General features: G+C 43.0%; 1 protein-coding gene across 2 annotated transcripts in view; it reads right to left on the bottom strand.

The window, feature by feature from the left end:
• Positions 1 to 4127: 4127 nt before the first annotated feature.
• The window catches only part of LOC128704954 (teneurin-m-like), a 221134-nt gene continuing 204632 nt past the window's right edge, over positions 4128 to 20629 (bottom strand). For both annotated transcript variants that reach the window (XM_070105115.1, XM_070105116.1), the window contains 4 exons: positions 19715 to 20038; positions 17801 to 17974; positions 14137 to 15568; positions 4128 to 5237 (listed from right to left, as the gene is read on the bottom strand). In XM_070105115.1, coding sequence (XP_069961216.1) covers positions 4336 to 5237; positions 14137 to 15568; positions 17801 to 17974; positions 19715 to 20038 — 2832 coding nt within the window. In that variant the 3' untranslated portion in view covers positions 4128 to 4335. The remainder of the gene's footprint in view (positions 5238 to 14136; positions 15569 to 17800; positions 17975 to 19714; positions 20039 to 20629) is intronic.

Here is a 20629-nt window from a genome sequence, read left to right as displayed (position 1 = left end):
TGTAAAGTAAACCTATTATAAGTAAGTAATAAAGTTAAACCAAATAACAATAAACATCAAAAACTAATATACAGTATTAGAAAAGAAGAAATATATAGCTAAGTGTGTGGAAACCCAAAAGTATTTTGACAAGTATGCTTCAGGACAAAAGTCACTCAGTAGCCCAGATCGACCTGTCCAGTACGCGTCACTCACTTCCTGAGGCTGCCTCTATTTCACACTGTCAGTTTATCTGTGAGCATCAGCCGAGGTAGACATAAGCTGGTATGTATGTGTACTGCCCTGTGCAGTATATAGTTAGTATTTACCCACTGTTACTGTGAATGTGTAGCTATTATTAATTTTATATATAATGTATGTGTGGTTCTTACGTTTTCAATGGTTTTGCTAGGATTAGCAGAGTATGCGAGGCTGTATACATTCACGTTTAACCATATATATCAATAATAACAACATTTTGTGAAAGGGGTAACATGCTTTATGTGGCATGTTAAATTGGGTAACAAGCTGAAAAAGTTTGGGAACCACTGCCATAAGGAATAATATAAATTAGATTAGTCCATTTCAGACCTCCAAAATACACTTACATAACTGGTCGAGTTGGGAGCAGTTCGAAACTCGGGGTACCACTGTATTTGGCAAACTTTACAGACTAAAGCTTATGAGTGAGAAGGAACAACTGTTACAATGTCATTGTTGTAGTGTACCTGTGGTACTTTCACTACATCACACAGACACAGAGGCCAGGAGCTATGAATCGACTCCTGCAACCACAATTAGGCGAGTATATACACACACAGAAGATAAGTCAGCAAGAATGGATGTAATACTGGTGGGAGAGATTTAGTACACCCAAGCTACTGGTTTAAGTGCCACTAGTTCTGTTTTTCACATTATTTAACATATCAATAACACAATATTACATCTCCATCTCTCTCTCTCTCACAGAAGATAAGTCAGCAAGACTGGATCTAATACTTACTGGTGTGAGATTTAGTACACACCAGCCACTGGTTTAAGTACCACTACTTATGTGATTCATGTTATCTAACATAGCAACACAATATGTGAAAACTCTGGACACTACCAACAAAATACACACTAAGTTTGGTTAATGCTGCTATATTACTATGACTTACAGTGCTTGATGCTGCTATATTACTATGACTTACAGTGCTTGATGCTGCTATATTACCTTGACTTACAGTGCTTGATGCTGCTATATTACCTTGACTTACAGTGCTTGATGCTGCTACATTACCTTGACTTACAGTGCTTGATGCTGCTACATTACCTTGACTTACAGTGCTTGATGCTGCTACATTACCTTGACTTACAGTGCTTGATGCTGCTATATTACCTTGACTTACAGTGCTTGATGCTGCTACATTACCTTGACTTACAGTGCTTGATGCTGCTACATTACCTTGACTTACAGTGCTTGATGCTGCTACATTACCTTGACTTACAGTGCTTGATGCTGCTACATTACCTTGACTTACAGTGCTTGATGCTGCTACATTACCTTGACTTACAGTGCTTGATGCTGCTACATTACCTTGACTTACAGTGGTTGACGCTGCAACATTACCTTGACTTAAAACGTTTGATGCTGCCAGAAACACTGACGGAAGAATAGCAGATGAACGAACTGTAGATGAGAGAGTTCATGAATGCAGTAGAGGAGGAAGGGAACAAGCTGAAGATTAACACACATGTACAACAGTTGGGTATCTTTATTGATAAAATATTTTGCCTACACAGTAGACTTCAGTCAAATACAGCAGGTATAGTAGTGAAATGAAGACGGTGTAATTACTCCTTTCAAAACTGGAGATATAAAGTGATGTGTCCCTCAGCCTGGAGAAGAGTTCAGCATAAAGGAACATAAGGGAAGTAACCATACCACGGGTGGGGTTAGAACCAGCGATCAGAAAGTCTTAAAGCTCTCTGATCGTGGGTTGTAACCCCACCTGTGGTATGGTTTGTTTGCAATCGTGACATTACGATTTCGTGAGTCATAAGAGAACTAGAAAAAAAAAATGAGATGATAACGTACACCTGTCAGCTAGAACCAGAAGGCAGGAAACTTGATAATCAGAAGAAGGAAGCAGTACAACAAGGAGTAACATTAGTTCAGTTGGGGATGCAGTCATATAACAGGAGTTATATAACTCGTATTTCCTTCACCAAATAAGACTTGCTAATTGCCGTCCCTGACACAATAGAACGTAATACTGGGAACTACAAAATTTCTAAAACATTAGCATATGTGATACTCAACCAGGCAAAACACCACCTACCTAACACAAGTCACATGATCACATTGTCTACCCGTCTTCATCCCAATATGTCATTCTTCATCCCAATATGTCATTCTTCAGGTTACCATGTGTCATTCACACCTCACTCTCCACCTGTAGTATATACTGTCTTTTCAACCTCTTGTATGTTAGAAGTGATCAAGGTCCCAGGACCAATATGTTTTCTCATAAATATGTCCTAGTGTTTGCTTGTGTGTTTTTCTACACCAACTTGTCGGTATCTATTACCAAGGTTTATACCACCAAATAAGGTAGCTGGTATTTGCAATATCTACACTATTTATAATATGTACAGTAATGTAAGAGCAAGTGTAGAACACAGTGATCAAAGAAGGCAGAAAACAAGGAGCTACACAAGATACCGGGATCATCCAGCAGCCAAGGCTAGTCTGCCAAACCTTGTGTCACAAGTGGACCAATCACATGCTTCACAGCTCTGGTGGGCTTGTCTGTGATTGGCTGATGTTGATCGTTAAACACTTAGCACCTGGTTCGCCGATCAGGAGGCAGCCTATACGAGAGTGTGACACATGCCAGATAAAATATAACATACTCGTAGCCACAAACCCTAACTACTTTACAGTCACATCTAAAGACAGAACCAGAGATAATGGATTTAAGTTAGATAAATTTAGATTTAGAAAAGACATAGGTAAGTACTGGTTTTCAAACAAAGTTGTCAATGTACATGAATGGTATGTAATAACGACAAGATGAAAATCACAAGTGTGCAACATCTGGATATCTTTATTGTAGACGTTTTGCCATTCAGTGGTTTTATCAATACAAACTCCAGGACATAATTGGAAGACAATAGAATTATATACAAAAGATGAGGTAATAAGTCCCTCAGTCTTGGAGTTGGTGTGAAGAGCACTGTAGTCATGAAGACTCTGAAGCACAGGCAAGAAGGCTGGCACTTATATACTGGCGTCAGGTGGTAAGGGACGGGTAGCAGACGGAGGACAGTCACTGGTAGGTGGATTGTGATGTCCTCTGAACCACCTGATGCTAGTATATAAGCACTAGCCCTTCTGCCTGTGCTCCAGAGTCTTCAAGACTACGGTGATCTTAACCAACTCCAAGACTGAGGGATTGATTACCTCATCTTTTGTACATAGTTCTACTGTCTTCCATTTATGTCTTTGAATTTGTATTGATAGAACCATTGGATGACAAAACATCTACAGTAAAGCTGTTACACAGAGTTTTCAATGTATGGAACAGTCTTCTGACTAAGGTAATAGAGGCTAAGACCTTGGATAACTTTAAAAAGAGATTGGACAAATATACGAGTGAGAAGGGCTAGGTCTGATTAGTATCTGAGGTACTGAAGCAAATTCTTGGGTAGCTTTGGGTAGTGGAGGTTTTGATAAGGGCCTGCCTTGTATGGGCCAGTAGGTCTTCTGCAGTGTTCCTCCATTCTTTTGTTCTTAAGACAATAAAACAAGAAGTAACAAGACAGAGGAAGGAAGAACTTACAAGAGACACAAGTTTAAGTCACCAGTGAAGAGATGGGGCCAGGAGCTGTGACTCGACCCCTGCAACCACATACAGATGAGTACAAACCTACACACACATGGATAATTAAAATTCCTTTAATAAATGTACATGGAAATATTTATTAAAAACTCAGTAATATAATTTACATAAGACATGACATATTGTACATGATAGAATTAGCTCAGGATACAGTCGTAAGTAAAAACCACATTAAAGAAACACCTAAAAGTTTTCATAATTGATATATGGTTTCAGTTGGGTTTCTTAAGAACACTGAATATATGATAATCATGAAAGATATATCCTTAAATCACCTCGTATAGAAAGAACGAAAACGCATCAGTGTGCGTATATATTTATATATATATATATATGGAAACTCTGTTAAGTTTTACATAAATATGTACAATTATATCACAATCTGTCGGTCAAGGCAGATTCAGTAGCGTATGTCTGGAAGTTCACCGGTTACAGCATTCGCTGCAAAAACTTGAGTGAGCGTATGCTTTCAAACAGCGACTTTCTTGCGCTGTCGCCAGCTCTTCTTGCGTCCCTTTCTGCGGCTCTTGCGCCGCTTGCGGGAGCTCTCGTGTTTGAAGACAATATTTGAGGCATCGGCAGCTAGGAGAGGGTACCGGGAGGTGGAGTGAAGATGGGTAGCAACGTAACCAGGAACACGGCCTTCTCTTACCAGTTCGGCTGCTTCTACTGGTGACCAAACATGAGTGCCTGGTCGACCAACACTAACCAATGCTGCTTCCCGTGCCCATGCTAGCTCTTCTGCTTTCTCTTCTAGTTCTCCTAGTACACGGCTGCGTGCCCTCTGTACACGCTCCCCGTACATGATCACTAGGTGGGCAGTGGGTGTGGACATACGGATCTCCTGGCCGTGTTCAGTATCGCTAGTAGTTACGTTGAAGATCCCTGAGAGACGTCGCAAATGGTTTATATCTTCGATGGCTCTGACGCGATTACTCTTGATAAAATAGAATGTGTCAAGGCCGCTGTGGGTAGCACTAACATCTAAAATGATCGAATTGTTCAGAACTGTTCGTATAACATCACCAATCACACCCGAAAAGTCATCTTCTCCGACTCCAGTAACCAGAACCCGACCCTCAATATCCGACACCAAGACTCCCGGCCCGAATATCGAAGCCTGACGGGAAATTGGCACGCCATTCCACATACCCATACGATGCTGGATATGTGACTGAGAGAAGAAGCTGAGGTCATGCAAATGCCTGACGCCAGCTCTGTACTGACACCAAAGGCCACTGACCACTTCTGATGCTCCCATCTCGTCCACAGCCACCACAGGATGGGGGACCACCAGTGTGTTCTCATGGTATTCTGATCCCAGCACTCTGCTGAGCTCTATACCGTACAACTCCAACCAGTCAGAAACATCTGGGGAAGAGAACAGATTTAGCTTTCATTGGAACATCTGGGATGAGAACAGATTTTAGTTTCCATTAGAACATCTGGGGAAGAGAACAGATTTTAGCTTCCATTAGAACATCTGAGGATGAGAACAGATTTTAGCTTCCATTAGAACATCTGGGGATGAGAACAGATTTTAGCTTCCATTAGAACATCTGGGGATGAGAACAGATTTTAGCTTCCATTAGAACATCTGGGGAAGAGAACAGATTTTAGCTTCCATTAGAACATCTGGGGATGAGAACAGATTTTAGCTTCCATTAGAACATCTGGAGAAGAGAACAGATTCTAGCTTCCATTAGAACATCTGGGGATGAGAACAGATTTTAGCTTCCATTAGAACATCTGGGGATACCTGGAGTGGGTATACCTGGAGAAGGTTTTGGGGGTCAATGCCCCCTGCAGCCTGGTCTGTGACCAGGCCTCATGGTGGATCAGGACCTGGTAAATCAGGCTGTTACTGCTGGCTACATGCAAACCAACATATGAACTACAGCCTAGCTGTTCAGGTACTGACTTTAGATGCCTGTCCAGTGCCTTCTTGAAGACAGTCAGGGGTCTATTGGTAATCCCCCTTATGTAGGCTGGGAGGCAGCTGAACAGTCTTGGGCCCATGACACTTACTGTGTTGTTTCTTACTGTACATGTGGCACCCCTGCTTTTCATTAGGGGGATGTTGCATCTCCTGGCAAGTCTCTTGCTTTTGTAGGGAATTCTTTTTGTGTGCAAATTTGGGACCAGTCCCTCTAGGATTTTTCAAGTGTATATTATCGTGTATCTCTCTCGCCTGCATTCCAGGGAATACAAATCAAGGGACTTCAGCAGTTCTCAGTAGTTTAGGTTTTTTATCGTGCTTACGTATGCCGTGAAAGTTCTCTGTACATTTTCCAGGCCTGCAATTCTGCCTGCCTTGCAAGGGGCTGTTAGTGTACAGCAATATTCCAGCCTAGAGAGAACAAGTGATTTGAAGAAAACCATCATGGGCTTGGCATCTCTAGTCTTGAATGCTCTCATTATCCATCCTATCATTTTCCTAGATGTAGTAGATACACTGTTGTAATCTTTGAAAGTGAGGTACCCCTGACATTATCACTCCCAGGTCCTTCACATTAGGTTTTTGCTCTATTGTATGGTTGGAATTTGTTTTATACTCTGATACGGTTTTAATTTCCTTGATTTTCCATATCGGAGTAATTTAAATTTCTCTTCATTGAACTTCATGTTGCTTTTAAAGATTTGGGTGATGACTGCTTGGAGTCTTTCAGTGTCTTCAATGGATGACACCGTCATGCAAATTCGGGTGTCATCCACAAAGGAAGACACGGTGCTGTGGTTTATATCTCATAACAGATTTTATCTTTCATTAGAAAATTTGGACAGTACAAGAGATTTTACCTTTCACTGAAACACATCAGTATTCACAGACAATTCTAAACATAAATGAATTATTCACTGTAAATTATACAAACATAACTGGGTAAAATACTTTCGTTTTTCTTTTTGGGCCACCCCACCTGGGTGGGATACAGCCAGTGTGTTGAAAGAAAGAACTGGGTAAAAACACACAGACCTGTAAAAGAGTCCATCTCAGATCCAACCTACCCAGCATTCTCCACCTGACTCTCCACACTATAAAGACTCATGTACCATTCACCTAGGTAGATCTCTTTGTGACTTGATAATGCCCACTGTGTGGGCAAAACGTTGTCAACAAAGAATGGCATTATACTCCATTTGTGTTTATTTTTCCAACAAAAGCCCTTCAACGAGGCACCCTTCACTGAAGCACCCACTACTGCATTTCAGTCTTCCCCATGTATAAAAATAATCAATGTGTCCCATAGCTCGATCACTAGTGCACTCAGCTCATACAGTGAGGTCGGGGATCGATCCCCGGTATGGCTGGAAAACATTAGGACATGTCTCCATGTTCACTTAGCAGTAAAATAGGTAACTGGGTGTTAGTAGACTGGTGTGGGTCGCATCATGGGACAAATTTGACCTAATTTGTGGAATGCTGTGCATAACAAGGGGCTTTCTATATAGTAGTACAATATGTCACCAATGTCAGCTATGGTCTGTATACCTTGTACATGTACTTGTAGAAATAAAGATTATTAATAATAATAATAATAATAATAATAATAATAATAATATTTTTTTTTTTCAACAAGTCGGCCGTCTCCCACCGAGGCAGGGTGACCTAAAAAGAAAGAAAATCCCCAAAAAGAAAATACTTTCATCATCATTCAACACTTTCACCTCACTCGCACATTATCACTGTTTTTGCAGAGGTGCTCAGAATACAACAGTTTAGAAGCATATACGTATAAAGATACACAACATATCCCTCCAAACTGTTAATATAATAATAATAATAATAATAATAATAATAATAATAATAATAATATTATTATTATTATTATATTAACAGTTTGGAGGGATATGTTATGTATCTTTATACGTATATACTTCTAAACTGTTGTGTTCTGAGCACCTCTGCAAAAACAGTGATAATGTGTGAGTGTGGTGAAAGTGTTGAATGATGATGAAAGTATTTTCTTTTTGGGGATTTTCTTTCTTTTTAGGTCACCCTGCCTCGGTGGGAGACGGCCGACTTGTTGAAAAAAAAAAATATTATTATTATTATTATTATTATTGTTATTATGGTGTTGTCTTACAGTTGTCTACAGTTATTAACCAGTATACATGGAGTTGCATCTTACTAAATATTGTGTCTCATTTGCATACAGGTGAGCACGCATAATCACAAACAAATGAAAATGCAAAACAGGCCACAGAAGAGGTGTAGCAACTTAAGGCCTATCACCACTGTCGCCAGTACTTCGTCAGGCCACAGGAGAGGTGTAGCAACTTAAGGCCTATCACCACTGTCGCCAGTACTTCGTCAGGCCACAGGAGAGGTGTAGCAACTTAAGGCCTATCACCACTGCCGCCAGTACTTCGTCAGGCCACAGGAGAGGTGTAGCAACTTAAGGACTATCACCACTGTCGCCAGTACTTCGTCAGGCCACAGGAGAGGTGTAGCAACTTAAGGCCTATCACCACTGTCGCCAGTACTTCGTCAGGCCACAGAAGAGGTGTAGCAACTTAAGGCCTATCACCACTGCCGCCAGTACTTCGTCAGGCCACAGGAGAGGTGTAGCAACTTAAGGACTATCACCACTGTCGCCAGTACTTCGTCAGACCACAGGAGAGGTGTAGCAACTTAAGGCCTATCACCACTGTCGCCAGTACTTCGTCAGGCCACAGGAGAGGTGTAGCAACTTAAGGCCTATCACCACTGTCGCCAGTACTTCGTCAGGCCACAGGAGAGGTGTAGCAACTTAAGGACTATCACCACTGCCGCCAGTACTTCGTCAGGCCACAGGAGAGGTGTAGCAACTTAAGGACTATCACCACTGTCGCCAGTACTTCGTCAGGCCACAGGAGAGGTGTAGCAACTTAAGGACTATCACCACTGCCGCCAGTACTTCGTCAGGCCACAGGAGAGGTGTAGCAACTTAAGGACTATCACCACTGCCGCCAGTACTTCGTCAGGCCACAGAAGAGGTGTAGCAACTTAAGGCCTATCACCACTGTCGCCAGTACTTCGTCAGGCCACAAAAGAGGTGTAGCAACTTAAGGACTATCACCACTGCCGCCAGTACTTCGTCAGGCCACAGAAGAGGTGTAGCAACTTAAGGACTATCACCACTGTCGCCAGTACTTCGTCAGGAGCTTTGCAATGGAATGAAATTTGTGGATGAAATTGAAAATCTTTGAGGTTGCCTAGTATGGTTTCAATACACCAGGTTATTTCTTAGATTTTCAATTTCATTCAATAATTTCCTCAAATTGTAAAGTTCCTGATGAATTACTGGTGGCAGTGTGAGAGGCCTTGACCTGCTAAATCTCTCTCCATATGGCTTGGAACATGAAAGAGGTTACATAAAACTCACAGAATTCTATTAGCACATCTTGAAGCCAAAAGCAACAAGACAAACTAATGATTCTCCAAATCTTCATAGGCTGAAGAAACTGTAGGTATATTATCATCAAGGCCCCTAGGTCTCACAGCTCCTGGCCCCTCCTTGTAGCTGATCGCTGCAGACCCCTAGGTCTCACAGCTCCTGGCCCCTCCTTGTAGCTGATCGCTGCAGACCCCTAGGTCTCACAGCTCCTGGCCCCATCCTCTTAGCTGATCGCTGCAGACCCCTAGGTCTCACAGCTCCTGGCCCCCCCATCCTCTTAGCTGGTCGCTGTAGGCCCTTAGGTCTCACAGCTCCTGGCCCCTCCTCTCAGCTGGTCGCTGCAAACCCCTAGGTCACACAGCTCTTGACCCCTCCTCATAGCTGGTCACTGCAGACCCCTAGGTCACACAGCTCCCGGCCCCTCCTCTCAGCTGGTCGCTGCAGACCCCTAGGTCACACAGCTTTTGACCCCTCCTCTTAGCTAGTCACTGCAGCCCTCTAGGTCTCACAGCCCCTGGCCCCTCCTCTTAGCTGGTCACTGCAGACCTCTAGGTCTCACAGCTCCTGGCCCCTCCTCTTAGCTGGTCACTGCAGACCTCTAGGTCTCACAGCTCCTGGCCCCTCCTCTTAGCTGGTCGCTGCAGACCCCTAGGTCACACAGCTCCTGGCCCCCTCCTCTTAGCTGGCCATTGCAGACCACTAGGTCTCACAGCTCCTGACCCCTCATAGCTGGTCGCTGCACACCACTAGGTCTCACAGCTCCTGGCCCTCTCATATCTCATCTGTATGATGCTCAGACTTGACACAACCCCAGGAATTATTATTAGAAGAAATATTAGTATTATTATGGGTTTATAAGTGATTCTTCATAAGTGAGGTTGTTAGTTATCAGTTGTCAAAGGCACTTGTTGATAGATACAGCCAGTTTTGTGTGTACTCGCCTATATGTGGTTGCAGGGGTCGAGTCTCAGCTCTTTTGGTGTGTGTATGTATTTGTGTGTGTTTAACTTAACCCTTAAAGTGTCCAAACATAGATCTACGTATGGAGCACTACGCATGTGAACGTAAATTTGTTTGGACAGTTTAAGGGTTAAATTGTTTGCAAGTTAAACACCTCAAAACAGTAGTTACCATGAGAATAGTAGATAATAAGGACTGAAAATTAGTTAAACCCTCGTAATAATAATAATAATAATCTATATTTCTACAAGTACATGATACAACTTATACAGACCATAGCTAACATCTAGGACATACTATACAGAAAACCTTGTTATAAGGAGCATTTCGGGCAAATTAGGTTTTGTCCCCAGTATGCCACTCCACACCAGTCCACTAACCTAGGTACCTATTTACAGCTAGGTGGACATGGACAGCAGGTGTCTTAAGGAAACACGTCCTAATGTTTCCACCTGTACTAGGAATCGAACCCCAGACCTCAGTGTGGAAACCAAGTGCGCTACCAGTCCAGCTGCGGGACACCCATAGAAATAAGATAAAAATAAGATATCAATAGGAATATTTAGATGGAGTTACCCCTTATTTTCCTTCTCTGAAAAAATGTATATTAATAGAGTGATTATTAGATGGAGATGGGAAGTACAGTGTCTGCACTCTGAAGGAAGAGTGTTAATGTTGCAGTTTTATAACTATAGTGTAAAGCATCCCTCTGGCAAGACAGTGATGCAGTGAATGATGATGAACGTTTTTCTTTTTCAGGCAGCCCTGCCTTGGTGGGCACCCTGCCATGGTGGGCACCCTGCCTTGGTGGCCACCCTGCCTTGGTGGCCACCCTGCCTTGGTGGTCACCTTGGGTTGGTGGCCACCCTGCTTTGGTGGGCACCCTGCCTTGGTGGCCACCCTGCCTTGGTGGCCACCCTGCCTTGGTGGCCACCCTGCCTTGGTGGCCACCCTGCCTTGGTGGCCACCCTGCCATGGTGGCCACCCTGCCATGGTGACCACCCTGCCTTGGTGGCCACCCTACCATGGTGGCCACCTTGCCTTGGTGGCCACCCTGCCTTGGTGGCCACCCTGCCTTGGTGGCCACCCTGCCTTGGTGGGCACCCTGCCTTGGTGGCCACCCTGCCTTGGTGGCCACCCTGCCTTGGTGGGCACCCTGCCATGGTGGGCACCCTGCCTTGGTGGCCACCCTGCCTTGGTGGCCACCCTGCCTTGGTGGCCACCCTGCCTTGGTGGCCACCCTGCCTTGGTGGGCACCCTGCCTTGGTGGCCACCCTGCCTTGGTGGCCACCCTGCCTTGGTGGCCACCCTGCCTTGGTGGCCACCCTGCCATGGTGGCCACCCTGCCATGGTGACCACCCTGCCTTGGTGGCCACCCTGCCATGGTGGCCACCCTGCCTTGGTGGCCACCCTGCCTTGGTGGCCACCCTGCCATGGTGGCCACCCTGCCATGGTGGCCACCCTGCCTTGGTGGCCACCCTGCCATGGTGACCACCCTGCCATGGTGGCCACCCTGCCATGGTGGCCACCCTGCCTTGGTGGGAATCGGCCAATGTGTTAATAATATAATAAAAATATTAGAGTGAGAAGAGGCAACAGAAAAGACACAATACTGTGACTGGAACAATACACAAATAACCTGCGCATTGAAGAGCGAAGCTTACGACAATGCTTCGGTCCGACCTGGACCATTTACAAAGTTGTACCAAAACGTTGTCATAAGCTCCTCTCTTCTATGTGCAGGTTATTTGTGTATGAGAAGAGATTACACTGAGGCATCTTCTCGCTAAGTTGTGTCTACTCTCTTTCAGTGAATTTCTGAGACTGAGACACGTGAGCAGGAGAAGAGCAAAATATAAGAGTTTTAGTAAGCCAGGATGAGAGAGAACCTCTAGATCAGGGGTCTCCAACCTTTTTCAAGATGGATGCCACATCGTATATTTTACACATTTTTTAAGGGTCCAAGAAAAACAAATCAGTCTAATAAATAAATACAAATGAATGAATGAAATATGAATAAATAAGTGACTGGAGTGACTTACAATGAGGGTTCATTAGTTTTACTGTTTATAAATATTTGAAGTTGCTGTGCATAACATGTGGCCTGCGGGCCGCAGTTTTCTGACCCCTGCTCTACACCAAAGGTTCTTAATCTTTTAATGATAGCAAAACCCCAATGGATTGCTTAGTATGTGGCCAGACCTCCTTCACCAGGCTGTGAAAATCACCAGTCTATTAGGTACCAGTGCGACTTAAAAATAAGTCAATAGCTTGGATTATCACCAGTGCTATTAGGTACCAGTATGACTTCAAAGGATAGTTAGCAAAACAACAGGTAAGATATAATTATGTACAGTGGAACCTCAAATATTGAACTTTCTTCGGTCCAGAAGGCTGTTTGAGTGCCTTTACCAAATGAATTTATTCCCATCAGGAATAATGTAAATTAAATTAGTCCATTTCAAACTCTCAAAAATACACTTACAAAAATACACTTATATATGGTCGTGTTGGGAGCAGTTCGATTTTTGAGGTTCCACTGTATAAGAATTTAATTGTATTTAATTTTAGAAAAATGGCAAATTGTTCAGATCAAGTCCTATAACCCCCATTATTCTGTTCCCATACCCCCATTATTTTGTTCCCATACCCCCATTTGGTTCCCATACTCCCAGGGGGTATGGATACCCCTTGGTTAAGACCCATTGCTCTAGAGGAACACCTGATTCAAGAATTTTATAAATAAAGCAGTGAAATTACATAAAAAATGTTTAACAAAATCAGAGTCTGGGGAGGTGAAAGGAATATCAGAGGATAAAGTCTCCACAGTACAGTGTTTCAAATTGTTGTACCCAATTTTAAAGAAGATACTCCTTTCAAATTGGGCCAATCATTTTGAAACACCCTTTGGTTTGATGTTTGATAATGACATAAAAGTATTCAAGCGAATAGTGGAGAGTAGAAGATTCAGGGGAGGAAGCCAGGAGATATGGATGCTGGTGGAAGATTCAGGGAGAGAGACAGCCAGGAGATATGGATGCTGGTGGAAGATTCAGGGAGAAAGCCAGGAGATATGGATGCTGGTGGAAGATTCAGGGAGAGAGACAGCCAGGAGATATGGATGCTGGTTGAAGATTCAGGGAGAGAGAGCCAGGAGATATAGATGCTGGTGGAAGATTCAGGGAGAGAGAGCCAGGAGATATGGATGCTGGTGGAAGATTCAGGGAGAGAGAGCCAGGAGATATAGATGCTGGTGGAAGATTCAGGGAGAGAGAGCCAGGAGATATAGATGCTGGTGGAAGATTCAGGGAGAGAGACAGCCAGGAGATATAGATGCTGGTGGAAGATTCAGGGAGAGAGACAGCCAGGAGATATGGATGCTGGTGGAAGATTCAGGGAGAAAGCCAGGAGATATGGATGCTGGTGGAAGATTCAGGGAGAAAGCCAGGAGTTATGGATGCTGGTGGAAGATTCAGGGAGAAAGCCAGGAGTTATGGATGCTGGTGGAAGATTCAGGGAGAAAGCCAGGAGTTATGGATGCTGGTGGAAGATTCAGGGAGAAAGCCAGGAGATATGGATGCTGGTGGAAGATTCAGGGAGAAAGCCAGGAGATATGGATGCTGGTGGAACATTCAGGGGAGAGAGAGAGCCAGGAGAAATGGATGCTAGTGGAAGATTCAGGGGAGAGAGAGAGCCAGGAGAAATGGATGCTGGTGGAAGATTCAGGGAAGAGAGAGAGAGAGCCAGGAGATATGGATGCAGGTGAGTATTTAGGTAGTTAGAGCATCATTTTTTTTGTTTACTGGGATACTGAGGTAGTGACATAGACTGGGTTACTTAAGCAGTGACTATCTTAAAAGTAATTGTAGCAGATGGTAGACCCAAAGGCATGCTATTTAACTTCCAGTTTATGAACCGAGAGTTTGACTCACCTGTGTAGTAGTGCCTGAGGCGGTCCGATGTTGGGTTGAATGGGTTGTTGTTCATGAAGCGATACACGAAAACATCAGTCACATGTCTTCTGGGTTGAGTAAGGTGGCCCCACCGAGGACTCATCCACTGCAATAACTTAGGGTGGTAGGCATAACCTCTGAAGATTACCAGACCCGTTTGAGGTTCCCGGAACTTGCCCCATGGACCCACACCAACCCACATGTTAGACCCAGCTTTGTCCACTAGGTGGCCAAAGGGAGACCACACTTGACTGCGGATTAGCGAGCCCACATCATCAAATATAGCTATGGGGGTACCATTTTGGTCTGTTGCTACGAAATAACGACCATCTGGTTGGTCAATAGCAATTAGATGGTTCATATCATCATATAGAAGTCCGGTGGTTGCCCCAGTGTGAGGGTTGTGTAGGTGGGTGATCAGTTCCGGGAGATCAGGTCGTCCGTAGATCAACTGAGTGGCATTGTTGTTGTGATCACGATAAATGGATATGCGACTAAGATGGTCATAGCCCAGTGTGAAGGACCAGTTCTCATCACTATTCCACCCTGAAATAAGCTGACCTTTAGTATTGTAGTCAAAGTTTTGGTTATCTATTCTGATGACGAAGCCTCGGTCATCGTACTCCACCTGACTGCCACTGACACTAGTCACTCTATCACATTCATCATACACAAGGTTTTCTGCATAACCCTTGTCGGTGTTACTAATTATATTTCCATTTTCATCGTAGCTGTATAACCATGTATGTGTCCCTGTAGCTTCCAGTATCTGCCCATCAGCCATGTATGTAATATTGAGTCCTTCGCGTCGACCAGCAACCTCAATTAGACGCTCCGATATCCTATTGCGGATGTCGTATTTCAGACGCATCATGAAGACTGTTTTTCCCTGAAGTGTCATGTCAACCTGAGATAGGCGGCCATAGTCATCTTGTTTACGTGTGTTGACGTAGTGTTTCTTTGGGTTCTGTAGCATGGTTTCCAGGATGTTGTTTCGAATGATTCGCAGGTCACTTATCAACTGAAGCACACCAGTCTGGTTATCAAAGCGAATGTACACCTCGTTGAGCGGAATATCAGAATTGATATCACCCTCAAGTTTGCGAAGTCTCGCTGATCCATCGTACTGGAAGCGTAGCTTGACAGGATGTAAGTCACTCTTAGAGCCGTATCGAAGTCGCATATCCTTCATCAGTCCAGCATGATAACGGTACTCAGTCCTCACGTCGACGTGCTTATGTTTGGTTTTAGCAGTGCGGATGAGGCCATTGGAATAGTAGGTGTATTCAGTGAAGCCATGACCGTAAAGTTCGGCGCTGACTTGACCAAGATCATTGTACTGATAGATGAGAGTGCCCCCACGACCAGGCTGAGTCATAGCCAAGAGACGACCTCGCTCATCCAAACGTATCTGCAAAACAATGTATCATATCAGTATGTGATTATATTAATCATGGATAAAAAAGACACATGTGCAACAGTTAGGTATCTTTATTCTGAAATGTTTGGCCTACACAGTAGGCTTCTTCAGTCAAGCACAGAGGAGACAGCAGAAGTAGAGGTGTAAAGAAAATGTAATGAGTCTATCACCCTGGAAGACGTAGGTTTGAGGTGGTCAGTCCCTCAGTCTGCATATGTTTCTAAGAAGCATGTGCAACACCTGACTATCATTATTTTTAAGATATTTAGCCAACCAGTGGCTTTTGCAATCCAGTAAAGAGAATATTAACTGGAGAGACTAGAGGATGAAGTAATTCCAAGGCTGAATTGAAACTGGAGACAGCAGAATAAGATAAGACAATCAGTCCCTAAGTCTTGAAGGTGTTCAGTACCTTAGTTAGGATGAAGCTGAAGCATAGATAGGAAGATGAGGTGCAGCAGTTGAAGGTATCATCATATGAGGGCAGGAACAGGTGGTGTACAATACTAATACTGATATGCACATGAGCTCAACTGACAATCATCCATCATTCTGTGGGACTGATGGATGATTGTCTTTTACTGTCTGGGATTATAACTCAGCTCTATAATTGACTGATGAAGCCACCTAAGTAGGTGAAATGTTTCGTCAATGAGGATATCCGGTGCTGCGCATGTTATGACGATGAAGATATAAGACAAAAAATGCTCTTATTCAGACGATGGGCAAAACGTTTTCCCACGAGAACATTCTGAAGTTTCTTTTAGGTGTTTGATTCTTGTGTTGAACCCAAGTTTAGTTTCAGGTTCTCAACAGAAATAAAACTTGAGACTAGAAAACTGAACAGTTCAAGACTGAGGGACTGACTACCTCAAACTTACTACTACAAGACTGAGGGACTGACCACCTCAAACTTACTACTACAAGACCGAGGGACTGACCACCTCAAACTTACTACTACAAGACCGAGGGACTGACCACCTCAAACTTACTACTACAAGACCGAGGGACTGACCACCTCAAACTTACTACTACAAGACTGAGGGACTGACCACCTCAAACTTACTACTACAAGACTGAGGGACCGACCACCTCAAACTTACTACTACAAGACTGAGGGACTGACCACCTCAAACTTACTACTACAAGACTGAGGGACCGACCACCTCAAACTTACTACTACAAGACTGAGGGACCGACCACCTCAAACTTACTACTACAAGACTGAGGGACCGACCACCTCAAACTTACTACTACAAGACTGAGGGACTGACCACCTCAAACTTACTACTACAAGACCGAGGGACTGACCACCTCAAACTTACTACTACAAGACTGAGGGACCGACCACCTCAAACTTACTACTACAAGACTGAGGGACCGACCACCTCAAACTTACTACTACAAGACTGAGGGACTGACCACCTCAAACTTACTACTACAAGACTGAGGGACTGACCACCTCAAACTTACTACTACAAGACTGAGAGACTGACCACTTCAAACTTACTACTACAAGACTGAGAGACTGACCACTTCAAACTTACTACTACAAGACTGAGGGACTGACCACCTCAAACTTACTACTACAAGACTGAGGGACTGACCACCTCAAACTTACTACTGCAAGACTGAGAGACTGACCACTTCAAACTTACTACTACAAGACTGAGGGATTGACCACTTCAAACTTACTACTACAAGACTGAGGGATTGACCACTTCAAACTTACTACTACAAGACTGAAGGACTGACCACCTCAAACTTACTACTACAAGACTGAGGGATTGACCACTTCAAACTTACTACTACAAGACTGAGGGATTGACCACTTCAAACTTACTACTACAAGACTGAAGGACTGACCACCTCAAACTTACTATTACAAGACTGAAGTACTGACTACCTCAAACACACACACACACACACACACACACACACACATTGAAGGACAGAAAGACTAGGCCCTCAGTCTTGATTCATCAAAGCTGGGGGACTGATCCTCTCAAACTATTTCAGTCTAATACAGATCAAAGTGTAGATGTCAAGATGTTAAAGCGATCAGTCCCTCGGTCTTGATTCATCAAGACTGAGGGACTGATCCCTGAAACTACGTCAGTTGAACACAGAGATTATCAACATACTGAAGACAATTGATGTGGGTTCAGAGGAGTTGAGTCACTCAGATTAGACAGCATGAGTAGGCCTATATGAGAGACCTACCTGGAGGCCTATGGTGTCAACAGGTAGGGCCAGACGTAGCCTGTAGAAGCCTAGGGAGGTAGAGAGGTGTAGAGTGTAGGCTGAACCTCGAGGTGTTAAAACTTGACGTAGTGAACCAGCATCGTCGTAGACTAGGCCGTAGGCTCGACCGCTCGGATGAGTTACTTTCTCAGGCTAGAAAACAGTAAGGTAGTAAGAAAAGATATATTTGTAGAGGTTAATGTAGTTTCAAGTCTATCTAGTACCCGAGGGTCATTAAAACTGGATGGTTAATGGGGTTTCAGGCCCATCTACTACACAAGGGTCATTAAGACTGGTTGGTTGGTTGATGGGGTTTCAAGTACACATATCTACAACACAAGGGTCCTTAAGACTGGTTGGTTGGTTAATGGGGTGACTGTGACAGTGAATATGGCAGATACAAACAACAGTGTATATACCAAGACACTGTTATTAACCCTTTCAGGGTCCATGCCGTAGATCTATGGCTTTACGTTGAGGGTCCAAACCGTAGATCTACGCCATGAGCTCAGCTCACTCTGATAAACTGTGAGCAGTAAATTTGGGCCTAGATATGAGAGAATACATCAATGTGGTATGTGTGCACCACATAAAACAAATCCTGCAGCACACAGTGCATGAGAGAAAAAAACAGACTGTAATTCTCGATTAAAACAGCGACTTTGCAGTGTTTTTTTGTATGTTTTTTATAGTTGTATTTGCGATTTCTTGGTCTCATTTGATAGAATGGAAGATATATTACAGAAATAGAGATGATTTTGATTGTTTTTAGTACTGAAAATGGCTTGAAACTGAGCTCGAAGTAGCGGAAATGTTAAATTTTTGCCGATATTCAAGAGTAAACAAATGACCTCAAACGTCTAATACACGCCAGCTGGTGGGTCTAATATGTATTCACAAATGTGGTAATATTATTTATACAATTATTACAATATTGCAGAACAGTAAATCTTCTATTTTTTGGTTTGAATAAAAATTCATTATGTGAATAAAAAATCAAAATGGAATTCATTTGTAAAGTCTGAAAACATAACTAATGAACAGAGGAAATGTTAGTTTAGTGCCAGGAATGTCTGCATTGTTTATTCTGGACCCTATTTTGAAATTGGAATATTTTGAACTTTGCATTAAATTGGCAAAATTACCAATTTCGGATAATTTTATTTTGTAGTTGAAACAGTTGACTTGGCGATTTCTTGTGCTCAATCGATAGAATAGAAGTAATACTAGTGAAATAGCTAAGAATTTGGTTGACTGGAGTAATGTAACTGGCCTAAAATGGGAGTCAAAGTCGGCAAAATCGCCAATGTGTAAATATCGCTGACACATCAAAATTCGTGAGAGCATAATTTTGTCAATTTTCCATCAAATTTCGTACTTTTTGTTTTATTACCTTCAGAAAAAGATTCTCTACCATTTCATAAGAAAAAAATAACAAAATTATTTTTTTAAAATTCTTGGACACTGGTGTGCACTTTGAATTTTGGCCTCTGGACCCAGAAAGGTTAATACAAAAAAAGTCAACGTACACAGCCTCTCTTCACTTAATGATGGAGTTCCGTTGCTAAGACTACATCAGTTTGTGTCAACCATCTTTGATATTGTTTTAATGTCACTTTTGTACTAATTATAACATTTTTAGCATATTTTTAAATGTTTATACAGTAGTGTACTGTATATTGTAATAAACAGAAGAGAGGAAATCAGCTTTAATATACATTATTTAGGTATGTATACTGGTCAAAGAGCCCGTCGTAAGTCTGAGTCATCGGTAAACGAGTACATCGCTAAGTGAGGAGAGGCTGTATACCAAGATAATGTTGTTAATAAAAACAACTCAACGTATATACCAAGACACTGTTATTAAGTAATATTCACTCCCTAACTACTAACCTTAGTTAACTTCTCCCTATAATCGTAGTTTACAGTAGCTCCATCAGCATAAGTGACTGACGTTAATCTTAAGGAGCTATCATAGTGGTACTCTTCAGAGAGATTGCCTCGAGTCCAGCCAGTAATGTGTCCCCAGTGATCGTAACTTACGTTACTAGGTACCAGGGGAGACACGGGTATCCAGCGGACAGGTCGACCAACGGTATCGTAGGTAATGTTGATGAGCATTTGACCTGAGACAGATAGGAGGGCCTCTGAGGATGATACAGGATCATAGCTGAGAGTCAGTAGGTCAGCTCCATTCACACGTAGAGTAGCAGCAACCTGTGGTGTAAATATCAAGAGTGAAATTTACAATACCATGCCTGAGGCAGCTAAGAAACTATACGCAATAACACAGCTGGGACAATTTACATCTAACCCATAATTCTATGACTAGAACAATAAAAAAATGACCCACAATACAATGGCTGGAACAATTCACATCTGAATCATGCAATCATAGCTGGAACAACTCACACCTTAGCAATAATACCCTGCCTATAATAATTTACAAATGATAAACAACAATTAAATGGCTGCAGCAATTCACAACTAGCCCACAATACCATACCTGGAACAATTCACAACCCACAATACCGAAGCTGCAACAATTCACATCTAGCCTACAATACTGTGGCTAGAAAAGTTCACAAACCCACAATACTGTCTAAATACAGTGGACCCCCGGTTAACGAACTTTTTTCATTCCAGTAGTATGTTCAGGTGCCAGTACTGACCGAATTTTTTCCCATAAGGAATATTGTGAAGTAGATTAGTCCATTTCAGACCCCCAAACATACACGTACAAACGCACTTACATAAATACACTTACATAATTGGTCGCATTTGGAGGTGATCGTTAAGCGGGGGTCC

Source organism: Cherax quadricarinatus, chromosome 97 (assembly GCF_038502225.1).
Source record: "Cherax quadricarinatus isolate ZL_2023a chromosome 97, ASM3850222v1, whole genome shotgun sequence".
In the NCBI taxonomy this organism is placed as follows: domain Eukaryota; kingdom Metazoa; phylum Arthropoda; class Malacostraca; order Decapoda; family Parastacidae; genus Cherax; species Cherax quadricarinatus.
Note: the sequence above shows the minus strand (reverse complement) of the source record. Positions and strands in the feature narration are given on the sequence as shown.